This window comes from Erpetoichthys calabaricus, chromosome 18 (genome assembly GCF_900747795.2).
Source record: "Erpetoichthys calabaricus chromosome 18, fErpCal1.3, whole genome shotgun sequence".
NCBI classification, from domain to species: domain Eukaryota; kingdom Metazoa; phylum Chordata; class Cladistia; order Polypteriformes; family Polypteridae; genus Erpetoichthys; species Erpetoichthys calabaricus.
Genome location: NC_041411.2, coordinates 3,110,201 through 3,125,656, shown reverse-complemented (window position 1 = coordinate 3,125,656; position 15,456 = coordinate 3,110,201). Strand labels below are relative to the sequence as shown.

At 43.0% G+C, this 15,456-nt stretch overlaps 1 protein-coding gene across 1 annotated transcript in view; it reads right to left on the bottom strand.

The window, feature by feature from the left end:
- Positions 1-15,456, bottom strand: part of lhx5 (LIM homeobox 5) — a 36,575-nt gene that overhangs the window by 12,157 nt on the left and 8,962 nt on the right. The window contains exon 4 of the mRNA XM_028824967.2: positions 13,025-13,190. Coding sequence (XP_028680800.1) covers positions 13,025-13,190 — 166 coding nt within the window. The remainder of the gene's footprint in view (positions 1-13,024; positions 13,191-15,456) is intronic.

Genomic DNA, 15,456 nt, shown 5'->3' with positions numbered 1-15,456 from the left:
TGTGTGCGAGTGAGTGAGTGTGTGTGTGTGTGTGTGTGTGAGAGAGAGAGACTGGGGGGGTCACAAGGCTTAGGCTCAGCAGAGACGGCTTTATCACAATGTCCTTTCTGGTTTGTTTTACAGCAGGGTGCTGCCTTTCGCAGGGGCTGGAGCGGAATCTCTGACGGAGGGGATTAAAGAAACCCCAACAGGGTGGGAGTGATTACGGAGCAAGAGGCTCAAGCAGATGCCGCCTAAAAGCTGACAAAGTCATGGCAACCGATCGCAGCTTCCGTGGGCTAATCGGAGCCATCCAGAATACTAAGCGTGGATGAAGAGCGGCTAACTACCGCACGGGATGCGCGCGTTTGCAAAGGTGGTCGCGGCGCTTGATCCCCTCTGGCCGCGCCAGTGTCCGCATTCCGTTAAACGTGTGCGCAGTCACAGAGAATGAAACTCCCTTCTGATCAAGCGCGCGTTACAGATGTGTGCTTTTAAGTTGTTAACGGCCACGGGCGCTCTCGGCTCCGTTGTGCGCCGTTTTCCCCGTCGCCTTCTATACACTCACACACTCTCGGTGTTCCCACCTCACTCTCATTTGTGAAGGGGGGTCTTTGTGCCAAGTCGCTTAACCTCTTCGATGACTGTAAGCGTTGTAGGGATAAAGCCAAGCGCCCACCAAGGCCGCCAACCTGAGTGGGCAGTGATTTCAAACGATTGCATGAAGATACTCGTTTATTATTATTATTATTTCTAAACCAAAGTTAATTTGGTTAATAACTTAGGCCCACTCTAAACTGATTTGCGGGTCTGCTTTTCCAGGGCAGTGTACTTCTGTAAAGTTTCAACACATCAACGTTAAGTTTTTTCAAATTCATTTATTTATTCAAATACAGAATAAACGACTCCACCACGAGGCTTTATTTGTGATATTTCAACAGTTGTTTTCCACTGCATATTTGGATTAGGCTGACCACTCAATACTTTGCTTTGTTTTCCTAGAAAGTTGCCCAGAAAGAGTTGGCACTCCAAAGCCCCATCGCCAATGCCACTTGAGAAGATCTTCACTCTTAAAATAAAGGCGCCACAGCAGTTTTTCAGAGCAGTGCCATAGGTGGTCCAGAAAAGGTCCAGAAAGACCCTTTATTCGTTTAGATCCATAACAGGTTTTAGAAAAGGAACAGTCCCATCTATGAAACACCAAGGGGTCCCTGATTTTCAAAAGAACTCTTGCTATACGATTTTCCTGAGCATCTCTCAGAGCAGAGTTGTTTCAGTTTTGTCCACTTTCACCTTTTTCAGAGCCCCTTTCATATGTGAAGAACCCTTGTCAAGCCAACGGGAGAACCACAGTAAACCAGAGCTTGTTAATCCCACTGCTGCCACCAATAGGCCTTCCCAGCCCCAACACACCTGGACCACCACCTCAGCTAATTGTCAATTCTCCTCCACCAGGGGGGACCGAGTGACTTCCAGTTGTTTTAATTGAATGTCAACTTGATGACATCACTTTAAGGTGACGGTGCATTTCATTTTTTTTAGTTCACATTTGAAGCACAAGTATGAAAATTTTCGATTGAAGCCGTGTGCCTCCGTATATTCAGCAGAGGCTCGTTCTTGACAATATTGCAGCAATCCTGGGGCCATCAAAACATTCTGAAATTTTATGTCCTACCACACCTTCCAGAAACCAAATCACAGATATCCAAATTTTATTATGTGACCAGCGGTGTTACCTGAGAAATTCTCTAGGCCCCCCATCATAGTGCCGTCGATTAATCGGGTGCATCAGAAGAGCCTGTGGAAAGCTGTTACTGCAGGCCAATTCCAGATGGCGGGGCCAGTGAGTGCCCACCTTAAAAACTGGCCTGGGACTTCATGTTTAATCTGAGGTGCCTTCATAGACTGTGTAGAACCTTACAGGCAAAACCCCATATGGCAGTCCACTGCCCCTTCTGCGGACCCCCGGGTCACATTGAAGGAATTTGATGTGCTGTACGTTTTGTAATTCATGTTAAGGTGATAGTGAGGAAGCAGGGTGGGCAACTGTGACCTCCACACCATTTTCTTTGTTTCTCAGTCACACCACCTAGAGGGTCTTTACAGGTTCTGTGTTATTTCCACAGTGAAAAATTGGCAGTTGCTGCTAATATTGAAACAGTCCTAAGCAGAGCCCACTCATGACACACACCACCCACACCCTTAAAGGTGCCAGCGGGGTCCTTCAGAGTGATGCCATAAGGGAGCCATTTTTGGTTCCCAAAAGAACGTTTGACATGAAGGTTCCAGAAGGACCCTCTCTCAGTCTAGATCTCTAGCAAGCTCCATAAATAGCTATGAACAGAGGATAACATGTCATGTCATTATTTAATCTGTTTAATCCAGACCAGGGTTTCGGGGGTCGGCTGGAGCCTATCCCAACCATCACAGGACGCAAGGAAGGAACAAACCCTGGAGAGGGTGCCAGTCCATTGCAAGGAGAATACACCAGCCACCCATGAGGGCCAATTTGGGAAATGCCAGTCCACCTCACCTGCACATCTTTGGACTGTGGGGGGAAACTGAAGGGCGCAGATGAGAAGAGATTTGTGGACTACCATTGGAGTCTAAAAGGCATCTTGATGTCGTACGATGAAGATGGCGGCTGACTTTAGGGTTTCTTCATCTGTTAGTATCCAGCTAGGTAGCCTACTTTTATTTTTTGTGATGAATACTATTTTCAATGCCCAAACAGCCAACTTCATATCAAAGACCACTTTACTGAATGAAACGGTTCTTTATCAAGAGAGGTTGCCACCACACATGCCAGTAAAGTGCCAGCGAAGAACCAGGATGGTTCCAAAGGCACGTACAGTCAATTGCTTTAATTCGACTCGTCTCCTCCATTAAACATTTCTGAGAAGTGAGCAGGTCTCTTCAACCATCAATGCCCACACTGAAGAATTAACAAAACAGCTGAGTTCATGATGGAAGGAGTCGGGCAAGCCGGGCGGTAGTTCTATTGCTAACTGTGTGGACTTTGCATGTTCTCCCTGTGCGCACATGGCTGTCCTCACACAGCCTAAAGATACGCAGGATAGGCGGAGTGGCAATGCCAAGTGGCCCCCCGTGTGTTCATCCTGTACAGGAATTATTTCGGTCCTGAACATGGTGCTTGCTGGGATCTGCTCCAGTAGTGCTGCTGCCTCGCAGTATGTAGACCACAATTCACATCCCAGGTCCTCCCTGTATGTCCTCCCCACGTTTGTGTGCCTTTCCTCCTGGTGCCGTGTATGTGGAGTTTGCATGTTCTCCCCGTGTCTGCATGGCTTTCCTCCCAAAATTCAAAGATGTGCAAGTTAGATGGATTGGTGACGTTAATTTGGCCCATGTGTGTGGTCACCCAATGATGGACTGGCACTCAGCTTTGGGGTCGTACCTGCCTTGTGCTCAATGCTTGTCGGGATACACTCAAATGTTCTGCTCAGGATTAAGCGGGTTTACATGATGATGTGGCATTTTATTACTGTGACTGATGCCTTTATCCAATGATGGCTTACAACATTTGACATACATTTGGGTTTCATTTTCTTTTTTTGTTCAGTTAGAGCTCAGGCAGGTGCAGTGACTTGCTTTTGGTCACACTGTGAAATTTGAGCCCCCAGCCTGAAGGGTTTGAAGCCCAAAATCCAAATTGTACCCGAGAACTTGTCACTGAGTACTCCGTGAAGCTCACCACAGTAAAATAAACTGACATGATCTGAAGGGCAAACGGCACACAAGTCCACCTCGCGCTACTCACTGCGCCACCCCGCCGCCCCGGTTACACGTCGCTTAGCGAAGCGCCTATTGGTTTTTTGGTTTTTTTTTATTAAAGAGGAGGTGCCGTTACGACGAAGTTATTCGCTAATTAGTTGCATTACACGGGTTGAGTTTTCTAAAGGATTTGCGTATACAGTTAAATGGGGAAGAAATGAAATATTTTAACGCGAGGACTTTTAAAGGACGGTGAGGATCAGGAGCGCTGGCAATACTCCATTTAAAGCGAAATGCACACGGCGAATGAACTTTAACAGTGTATATATGATAACTTTGACAATACCCGTTCTCAAATACACATTTGTAAGGGTTACTTTAACATTAAATGAGTATTTGCTATTTTTATTGGTATTGTTCTAGCGAAAGGTAATGCCACGGGTTAAAATCAGTTTAAAAAAAGTCAAAATATATCAGTAAGGCCTGTTAATCAACCAATCAATCAAAAATGGTAATACGTTGCCAGGTGACACACAAGACGCGTGCGCGCGCGTCTAACCCGATGAGCGCAACTGTCGTGACCGGGCAGGCAGGTAAACGCGCGCGCGCACACAAATCCCCTCCTGCGCGCTCCCTAATTAGCTAAGGTGAGATGCGCGTCTGCCTTCCAACCCAAACTGCGCGTCTCACACGTCGGCCCCTGCTGCTCCACTGGAGTCAGTTGGGGAAAACCCAAATATAGCAGTACCTGCTGCAAACCCGTCATTAGCACCGCTTAAGAAAATGGCTTCACCGCTCGAAGAAAACATCGATTCCCAGTATTATAAGCTGATAACCCTGGTGTTGTTATTAAGTACACTGATTTGCGAAAACATTACCTTTCAGGATATACCGCTGGGATTTTTTAATTGCTAAAGGTTAAAAACTGCATTTATTAGAACCGCGCTTTAAAAAACTCGACTAAGACCGAGTCAGACTGAAGAAATGCGTTAGAAAATCGAGGTGCTGAGAGACTCCGAACGAGCCTCAATAAAAACACAAACCAAGGTGTCCACCCAGCGTCCCAATCTTTCTGAATGCACAAGAATCGTGTGTGTGTGTTCCATCCCGGACGGAAGGCCGCTCCTTTAACAAACCCCGGCATTACTTTTTCTCCCAATTCTAAATTCAAATCAGTAATTCAGCCCATTAAGAAGCCAACACCAGGTAGTGCAGATATGTCGGTGTCTACGGTGTTAAATTAACACATAGGAAAAGTGCGACTTTGTCACAAAAGCATGGCGACGCAGCTCAGCACAAAGGAGTAACACCACAAGTTAAGGAAACGGGACGTCTCCGCGATCGTCTTACACAATTAAAACGGGACGGGGTGGGGCAGGGGGCGGGGTCTGATGTCGCGTGGCCTTTTCCGCTGCCTGGGAAGATCACCAGCCGTTACCGGTGACCGCTAATACTCGTGAATCAAGCAGTGCATTCGATACTACGCAGTTTGTTTGTTTTTTTTGTAGCGCCTTTCACTTCGAGTATACGCCCTCCCCATTCCAACTCGGGCCAAATTTTGGGATCTCACAACCGAATTTATACTGCCAGATAAACCACACGGTCTCTTAAAACAGTCTTAAAAAATAACGACAGTTCTTCAGAGCGACCATACGAGGCAAACATTGTTGATGTCCGAAAGAACCATCCACGTGAAGGTTCCACAAAGACTTTGTGTTTGTTTATCTCGACAACAAGCCATAGAGAGAAGACCACAGATCTGTGAAATCCCAATGGCGCCGTGATTTAAGGAGGACTCTGGGTGCACACACAATTAGCACAGCTAAGTTCAGGCCACTTTGAAATGTCAATGCCTACTTTTATTAGAATTTGTTAGGTAGTCTACTGTGCATTAGAAAAAGTTTTTGTTTTCTGCACTTATTTAGAACCTCCTTAAAGCTCAAGGAAGCTTTCCAAAAAATGAACTACTACTTCGTCTTGCGAAGGTTTTACTTTTCTAAGGTTTGATGGCGTTGGGGGTTTTAGCCCCCTTTACGAATGTCTCTCAGCTTTTTCACTCTTCTTTAGCATTCGTTTCATCGGTGCTTGAATTGGAGCCAAATCACTGCCGGTTCTTTCTGTTTCGTCGGCGTCGTTTTCATCATCCCGGTGCGCTTTAAATTGACACCTAAACTTCTGGAAACTTCTTCGCTGAGCACCTATACATGACCCCCTTCCCGCACCCCTAAGAGTTTCACATATAAGATTTGTGTGTGTGTGTGGGGGGGGGGGGGGGGGGGTTGTTGCCCTTCTTGTGGTTTTAGAATCCGCTATGACGTAAGTGGTGTGGGGGCGCAGAATAAAATAAGACACAAGCGCTGTGAGTTCAGTGATATTCATACTGTTTTGAAGGGGGGGGCGACGAATAAATAAATAAATATTTAAATAAAAAAATAAAGATCAGGGGCTCCAGCTTGTGAAGCCCCTCCCTCCCGACGCCACTCCGAGGAACCACACAGCCCAGCAGGGTGCCGTTAAAGAGCCAGCGTGAGTGGAGGTGCGCGCGTGTCTCGGTATAATTTCCGATTCTAGCGGCATTGTTTTTCTGTCATTTCTGATATAAGCAAAATTTCATTTAATCATATACTTCATTTTCTATATATAATATGTTTGTGTGTATTATATATAAAATATGTAAATAACACAGGATGCAGGTGAGTGTGTGTGTGTTTATATTGTATCTGCACACACACACCTGTAATATATGTATATTTATGTACATAATATTATATATAATATAATCTGTATGTTTCTTGGGTGTTCCTCGTGAATTAAAGCGTCGATATGAAGTTATGGAGGACATTGAAGAGACGTAGTCTTCTTAATTCATTTGCTCTTTATCTTAATACTGTGGCCAAAATCTAAGGGTCCTCGACAGGCAGTGGAGGTCGACAGACACATCTCAGATAAAGGGACCCTTAGGTTCAATCTACTCGCCACTAAATGCATGACGTATACCAACAAAATATCAGTCAGTCAGTCAGTCGTCGGTCAGTCATTCTCCAACCCGCTATATCCTAACACAAAATATCAGGTTATTGGAAAACCGCGTGCCAAGCGTTCTGAACCTGATTCGGCAAAACATTTTTTTTTTCCTAATTTGAATTCTTTATTAAATCAATCGTGCCAATTACATGGTAAACAAGGGGGTATTCTAATTTGACATCATTTTATTAGATGCAACGGTTCAATGAGGACCCAGAGAGCCCAGTAAAGTGCCACATTGGAGCCAACATTGTCGAGAATCTACTGGTGGCCACAAGAATCTACATTAGTGCCACAAACCAAACAACCGGACTTCAAAAACGCCAGACCGGTGACTTCTGTTCGGCCCGTAAAGGGTGTAGCCATTCAACAGAAGCTCACGGCCGCCTCTCCGACTGCGGGACACTTGCGCCGTCAGCTCACCTCCACACAGACCCCGTCTGAAAGCCCCTCGGCCGGCCGGCCGGCCAGCTCAGGCGCCTCGTCAAACCCTTCATTATTGAAATTTGTGAGCGCGGCGTCTAAAAACGCTGACAGAACTTGGACACACTTCAGATGGAACGACTGATGATTGGGGACTTCCTTAATTTCTGCCTGTCTGTCTGTCTCTCCAGCACACGGTGGGGGTCTGGCCCCCAAAAAAGACTTCTTACCTATTTATTGACAATTATTCTATTTGTAATTTGCCTAGCATGAATTTCTACATTGTAGTTCTGTATCACTTAAATACGCACACACACATATGTAGTATCTATAACTTAGTAGACATGTGTATGGAGACATCGATAAATAGGTAGATGTACTTTATTTGTCCACTAGGGGAAATTAGAATTATTTAAATATTTATTACATATATATATATATATACAGTGTTACCCAACCTCAGTCCTGTGGCCCCCGTGACTGCAGGTTTTGTTCCCACCAGATTCCTAATCAGTGACAACACCTGATAGCACTGAGCTCATTTAATTAGCTGGTATTATTTTTCTTTTATTCTACATTCAGAAAAGCACAGCAGTATGATTTTTACATGTATAAGACATTTAGAAATATTTCTGATTTTTCTATAGATTTAAATGCTTAACTCTGTTTTGTTGAGTTCATTCTATTTTGCCCTTTCTCTGTGCAGTTTCTCCCCTTCGTTGTATCTTATTAATGACAATTAAAAATGAGCAGAGCAGACACGCTGACAAACAACACGGAATAATCAAAGGTTGCAAGTACTTTAGCATCGGACCCACTAATTAGTATAGGATTAATTAAACAATTAGAACACCTAGAAAAATGTAATGAAAATCGAGATGAAAATATTGTTAAAAAGAAAAAAATACATTATTCCCATCATAAACTGCTTGGTACATTTTAATATAAATATATATATATATAATTTATTTTTTTTCTGCGGTGGGCTGGCACCCTGCCCGTGGTTTGTTTCCTGCCTTGCGCCCTGCATTGGCTTGGATTGGCTCTGGCAGACCCCCGTGAGCCTGTAGTTGGGATAGGGATATAGCAGCTTGGATAATGGATGGATATATATATATATATATATATTTTTTTTTTTTTATCAAAGTTAGTTTTCTAATTTCTATATTGTTCCCAAAACACAGAACTTGGGAAATAACACATCACTTAATTAGCCCAGGAGTCCAATTAAAAAAAGGAAACTGGTTGGAACACAAACCTGCAGCCACAGGACCGAGGTTGGGAAACACTGGTTATAGATAGAGAAATAGAGATATATATCCATCCATCCATCTATATATATAATTTATATCTTTTTTTTTTGTTCTTTATTTCGCTTTGTATTAGGAATTTGTTAGTTTTCACATACCCCTTGGGGTCAGAGTGCAGGGTCTGCCATTGCACAAGTGTAGGTTAAGGGTCTTGCTCAAGGGCCCAACAGAGTAGGATCCCCTTTGGCACTAATGGAGATTCAGCGCAGATCCTTTGACTCGGGGCCACCACTCCGCCCTTACAGAGATTAAACTTTATACGTACACATTTTAGGTATACAGTATGTACAAGTATAAAATGTGTATACACACTCCTAGTATATTACAGATTATGTGTGTGTGTATATTATATATACACACACACACCTTTGCCTACATTTGCACATTTTTTTCAGTACAGTGCTGTTCCCTCCAGTCTTAAAACTGCTGGTTCTTTAAGGTTCTTTATGGTCCTTCACGGGGTTGTGTGGTTCCTTTTTTGCTTGACTAAGCCCCATTTCATTCAGGGACGGGCTCTTTTTACATATGAATTTGGTTCTTTGTGCTTTGAAAAATGTCCTAAAATGTAGCAAAAACAGCCTGAAATCTTTACGCTGTGGTGGGCTACCTAGCAGGACCCCAACAGGTAATGAAGGCCTGGCCGTAGTCATTTTTTCAAATCACGAGCCGTTAGTATTTCACAATTCTCTGCTCCTCTCCTTGTGGTTATTTATTGTATGGAGTCTGTTACGGATCTCGATGAAGTAAACGTTACTTCTGGAACCTTCTTCATGTGGTTGGGTCTTTGTCTCCCCTGCGGCCGCACTCTGAAGGACCACTCTGGCACCTTCACTTTTAAGAGTGTAATTGAAACTCTTTGAAAGAAACTTAGGAGAACACGGCGTAGAAATGTCCTGTGGCTTAAAGTGAGGCTGGCCATCACTTGGTGAATGAATGAATGGATTATTTTTATTATTTGTAAAGTGATTATAGAGATCGGATGATGCAGCGGCCAGCAGGAATTCATTCTGGGGGGTGTGAGAGTTCAGGAATCCTAATTTTGGTCTGATCAGTTGCAGTTGTCATTTACTTACTTGAGTGACACAAATGGCCCTCCTGTGGCATCGCTCTGTTGAACCTCTTTGGCACCGTTATTGTTGAGACTGTAGTTGTGTGTGTTACTTTTTATTATTTTTTACTTCTTTTTTGGCTTTATCATTCCATTCTTTTTGTTTTTTCCTTTTCGAGTTCAGGCAGGTGAAGTGACCTGCTCAGGAGTCGCTCAGCATCAATAGTGGGATGTAAACCCTCGGCCTCAGGGTCCGAGGTCCAAAGCCTTAACCACTGTGCCATGCTGCCTGACAGGATGCCCTTTCACATGCTGCTGGTATGGAGTTCTGGGACAGAGGGGTTACCTTGCTGGCACCAGGTAGGAGTGGGTCTGGGGTGCATCGCACCAAACAAGATGGACTCCTCATTCTTACGTCTGTGTGAGGAACTGGAAACGCCCCACACTAGTCCAGACGGGGCCTGTAGAATGATGATTACTATGACTACTTCTAATTTAGCGGACACATTTATCCAACATTGGAGACGCAGTTGGTTCCATTTCTTTTGTTTTTCCAATCGGCATTCAAGCAGGTGACGTGACCTGCTCGGGGTCACACAGCGTCAGTACTGGGATTTGAACCCACAACTGCAGGGTCTGAAGTCCAAAGCCCTGACTACACCACCACACTGTGGTGTGAGGACCTGCAGGTAGCCTGATGGAGTGAAAAGGTGCGGTAAGGACAAGATCAGAAGTCGCCCAGCCTGCTAATCGACCGTCTTCACAGTCGCCCCTCATACCGGTGCAGTAAACAAGACCACCTAAGAGGCCGAGGAAGATCCCCTTTTGTAAAGTTCAGGCACCCACATTAGCAAAGCCTGTTTAGGGATGTTAACAATCTCACTTCATTAGACTCCAGAATACGCCGAGAGCTTTGGAGCAAAATCGGCAGGCGGCTGTGGCTGTAATCCACACTCTTTAACATCACAGTGGCACTTTACTGGCTTGGGTGGCTCCTCATAGACCCCTTGCTTGGCTCAGAAGCAATTCATTCTGTGAAGGGGTCTTTGATGTGAAGCTGGTTCTTTGGGCTTTGAAAAGTTTTCAAATACTGTAAGTGGACAAAACTCAAATCTTTTTTTTTTTTTAAAATGTGGTAGTCGGCAGGATACGGAGAGATTGTGAACACCTGACCATAAGCCATGTGATTGTATGGTGTGAATTCTTTTGAAATCAGGAACCCATTAGGAGTTTGCACACCTGTTCTCATCTAGTCATGGAGCCTAAAAGAAAATCTTTCCAGAACCTTCGTGTGGACGGGTCTTCTGGGAACCCAAAACAGTTCTTGTATGGCATTGCTCTGGAGAACCAGCTTGGCACCTTTTATTGACTGTGCACCCTTACAAATGCTGGTTCTTTACTGGGATGTGTGGTCCCTAGCAGAACTACTAAGCACCATGTCATTCTGGGAAGGGTTCAATGTCTATGAAGTTGCGCTCTTGGTGCTTTCAAAAGCTTCCTAGTATGTGGAACGTAACAGAAATCTTTAATGTATGGCAGGCTGCCCAGCAGGACAGAAGAGATTAAGAAAACTTGAACTTAGCCTGTGTGTCTGTATGCAGCGAGAGTTTATTTAAAATCACAAAGCCACTGCTATTTCATAAATCTGTCACAGTCATTTACTGTATGGAGAAATAACAGATTTCAATATATGATGGCTCCTTCTAGAAACCTTACGGGTGAGTCTTTTGGGAACCAAAAATGGTTCTTCTGTGAAGAACTACCCAGGCACCTTTATTTTTGAGAGTGTAGTATATATTTCTAAATTTGAGTTCTATATTACTTCTACACACAAACTTAACATATTAGGGTCACTTATTATTCAGCTGACACCTGACTCCAAGGGGACTTAAAGAATTTGAGGCACAGCTGGTTCCATTTCTCTTGCGTTTCCATTAGGAAACAGTGGTGTCAGCAGTGGGATTGGAAACCACAGCCTCAGAGCTTGAAGGTCTTAACCACTATGCCAGACTATTTGCCAATAATTATTTATCTGTAAATGGTGTCTTTCACATCTATCGATCTATAATATAGAGCCTTTCATATTTATATGTATGGTACCGTTCATATTTATTTATGTCTTTATCTTATAGTCTGTCTCTCTATGTATCCATCTTTATATAATGTCTTTCATATCTCTCCATTATATAGTACCTTTCAAATTTATCTATATGTATTATATAGTGCCTTTCTTATTTACCCATCTGTCTTATCTTATAGTGTCTTTCACTATCTATCGCTCTGTTATAATGTGCCTTTCACTATCTGTCATATTGTCCCTTTCATATTTATCAATTATATAGTGCCTTTCATGTTTATATATTGTATAGTGCCTTTCACATATCTATCAATCTATCACATAGTGCCTTTCATATTTATTTATGTATTATATAGGGCCTTTCATGTTTATCTATTATATAGTGCCTTTCACATTTATCAATTATATAGTACCTTTCATTTTTATATATTGTATAGTGCCTTTCACATCTAATATAGAGTGCCTCTCACATATCTATCAATCTATCACAATGTGCCTTTCACAATTATCAATTATATAGTGCCTTTCATGTTTATATATTGTATAGTGCCTTTCACATATCTATCAATCTATCATATAGTGCCGTTCATATTTATCAATTACATAGTGCCTTTCATATTTATTTATGTATTATATAGGACCTTTCATGTTTATCAATTATACAGTGCCTTTCACATCTATATATCGATCTTTCACATAGACAAATAGATTGATAAATAAGAAAGGCACTATGTATGTGTAAACTATAAAACGCGTGCATTTCTATGTATTATATACAATTAGATACGCACAACGTTTTCGTGCAGTGAAGTTAGCTGATGGAAGTGAGACCCTCTGGAATAAAACTTAAGAGAGAGTGCAGCATTTAAAAGTCCTTTAGCTAAAGATGCTACCAGCCGTCGACTGGAGGATGAAGTGAATGAATGGACGCCGCATTATTCTGGCCTGAAGGTGACTCGATGGAGCCCAAAGGTTCGGCGATGACCGTAACAGAAACGGCCCCGCTCGCTAATCGAATTAGAGCAGCTAAGAGGTCGAGGGAGATCCCCGTTTTTAACTTCCAGCACCCACATTGGCCATGGCTGCCCATCTCAACCTATGGTGTCAGTGTCGGAGTCGCTCCATTGTATTCCAGAAGATGCCAAAGCTGTGGAGCAAATCGACAGTTTGCTGCTGTGGTCCACACACCCTGAGCATATCCAACAATCAACTTCATGCACTATATTGACATCTACAATCCATATGTTTTAAATACAGCCATGAACTGTAAATCTAATCTTACTTCCACATTAAATAAAAAAAAAAAAAAGATATTTTGGGTTTTTTTTGGCCAGATGCACCAAACCCCCCCACCCCACGCTCTTGACAATTCCATTTAGCATCCCCCGGGCAGGCCGTTAAGGCTGAAGGAACTTGAAACATGCCTACCTCCATAATAGTTGTAAGGTCCGGACGCCATAATTTCCGTTTCGTCCAGCCGCGCGCCCAGGGGTCTCATGCGCCGGGGGCTCCGGAAGAACGCGTGCCGCCGCGCGCCCAGCGCGCTCAGCTGCTTCATCCTCCTCTCTTTGGAGCGCCGATTCTGGAACCACACCTGTCAAAAGGCGCCATGGACCACCGGTTAGGATGGAAACCACACTTGATTTTAAAAATGGACTCAAAGCCCAACATCATTTTTGGATAAAAATAATAATAATAATAATTCAGATGAATTATTTTATTGGTTGCTGCACGGACTACTGCATTCCATAACGTTTTATATACAACTTGGAAAAAGAACACAAATATTTTAAATAAGTGGTCAATAAAATTAAAAAGTTAATTCATCTAAACCCCCCTCGCTTAAACAAACAACTTCATAATCTTTATGTAAAAATGAAATAAAAACGCTTAGCTGTGTAGTGCATTCTACTAATTACACAAAATTTACCATGTCGCGGTAATGGGATAAGAAATCCAGCGATAGCGCATGAAGAATTAATTATTTGAACTCGTGGCACAATGATGCCAGAAAGTCAGGTCGGAATTAATTGTTAATTGACAGGAAAGATTAGAGGTATGGTTGAGGTGTTAAGCAAACAAACAAACAAAGCCATTTGCTGCGCATTTCTTATCATAATAATTGGCTTCGTTACGAGCAAAGTTGCGCAGCCAAGGCGCGAGGTTTATTGGAACGTTCGAGACACGCCGTGGATCGACAAGACGAATTATTGCAACTTATAGATAGATGATAAAAAAAATGTGCAGGCAGTCCTAGCTTTAATTAGGGTATATGAAGTCTGCCTTGACAGTCCCCGCAAACTGGTGCGCTTCGTGAAGCGCTGGGGGAATTTTAATGTATTGAAAGTGAATTTAGCGCGCCGTTCAGTAGAAAAGGCTCCGCCACAAAGTGCGTTAATGCAACGCAAACGGCGCTGGCAATAATCTCGCGTTTCAATTATCGAAGCTTCCTTAATCAAATTAATTTCTGTTCTATTAAAGGCGTCTGCCTGTTTTAATGCATGCAGTGGACCTGGTAAGTGAAACTAGAAAACGAATCCTGGGATTTAGCATCCCGGTTTAGCTGCGTGTTTTTCTTTCATTCTACGTTTCAGAAAGATGATCCTTTGCTTTTTGTTTTGTGCAAAAATACAATGCACGGTAAATATAAAAAAATGAAGTTAATTAGCCCAAGTCAAGCCAACTTTAGTAAATCTAAAAGTACGGAACATGTAATTAGAATAATGTTATGCCGCTTAAACCGGGCTGTACATTATACAGTATATGGCAATCGCCTAACGGCTTCGGTTTTGTTTATTTGTATATTAGGCGTCACTGCATTTAGTATAAACATTTACATTTCAAAGATAACAGGAGCAAAGCAAAATGCTTGCAGCTTTAGGAGTAGAATCCATTTAACCGAAAAAGTCAGACTGCCCCGTTATTACCTGTAAAGAGCGTGTTGTATTTTAACCGTCTAAATAAAACGCATTGTAAAGCTATACAATCCGGGGAACGATTCAAAAGCAGTGCAGTTAAACCGATTAAAAGAGTACATTTTGAGGCCGTGCCGCGCAGGCAATAATATACAGTATGTCCGAACACAAACAATCCACCGAGCAAATAGTGAATATAATAATAAAAAAATAACGAAATTCCCATTTAAAAAAGCGGTTAATCCAATTCGCGCTCGCGCTGTCCCGTTATAACCCGGAGCTCAAAGTCGGAACCAAGCACGTGACCAGCCACACCTCAAACCCCCGGGTTACCCGCGCGACTCCACAACGACCGGTACAGAATTTGAACCCGCAGTTCTAACCTCTACGCCATCCTACCACCCTGCTTGTCAGGTTGCCTAAAATTTCAGTTTAAAGGATTTTAGTGAGCAGCATTTCCAGCGGCAAATATCCACATGTGTACGCTTTTAAGAGCCCTTTTAACGCCGATGATTTTGCGGTGAAAGTACAAACAGGAATTACGTGAAAGTGTGGATATCTAGTAAATATAGTATCTATCTTTTCTTAAGTAATCTACCTATTAGATTATATAGCGTCTTTTAAACGTATTTGTACTCTTCAGCCCTTTAATAATAACGCGTGTCCAAAATGGCGTCCCGAGTGTCTTTGAATGTAAATGTGCACATGCTGTGCCACACTGGCGATTACCTTAGACAAACAAACTCATCTCGGAACCGCTTTGCCCATGTCAAGGTGGCGGACATCCTAAAAGGACCTGAAAGGACGAGTCCGATTACAAGGAGCACGCGGCTCTGGGTGCAGTTTCATGCCATAAAACGTTAATTACCCGAGCAAGTGCTTTTAACTTTGGATCGCTCCAACAACAAATCTGCTCGCAGCACGCGATCTCATTATAAGTCTTGT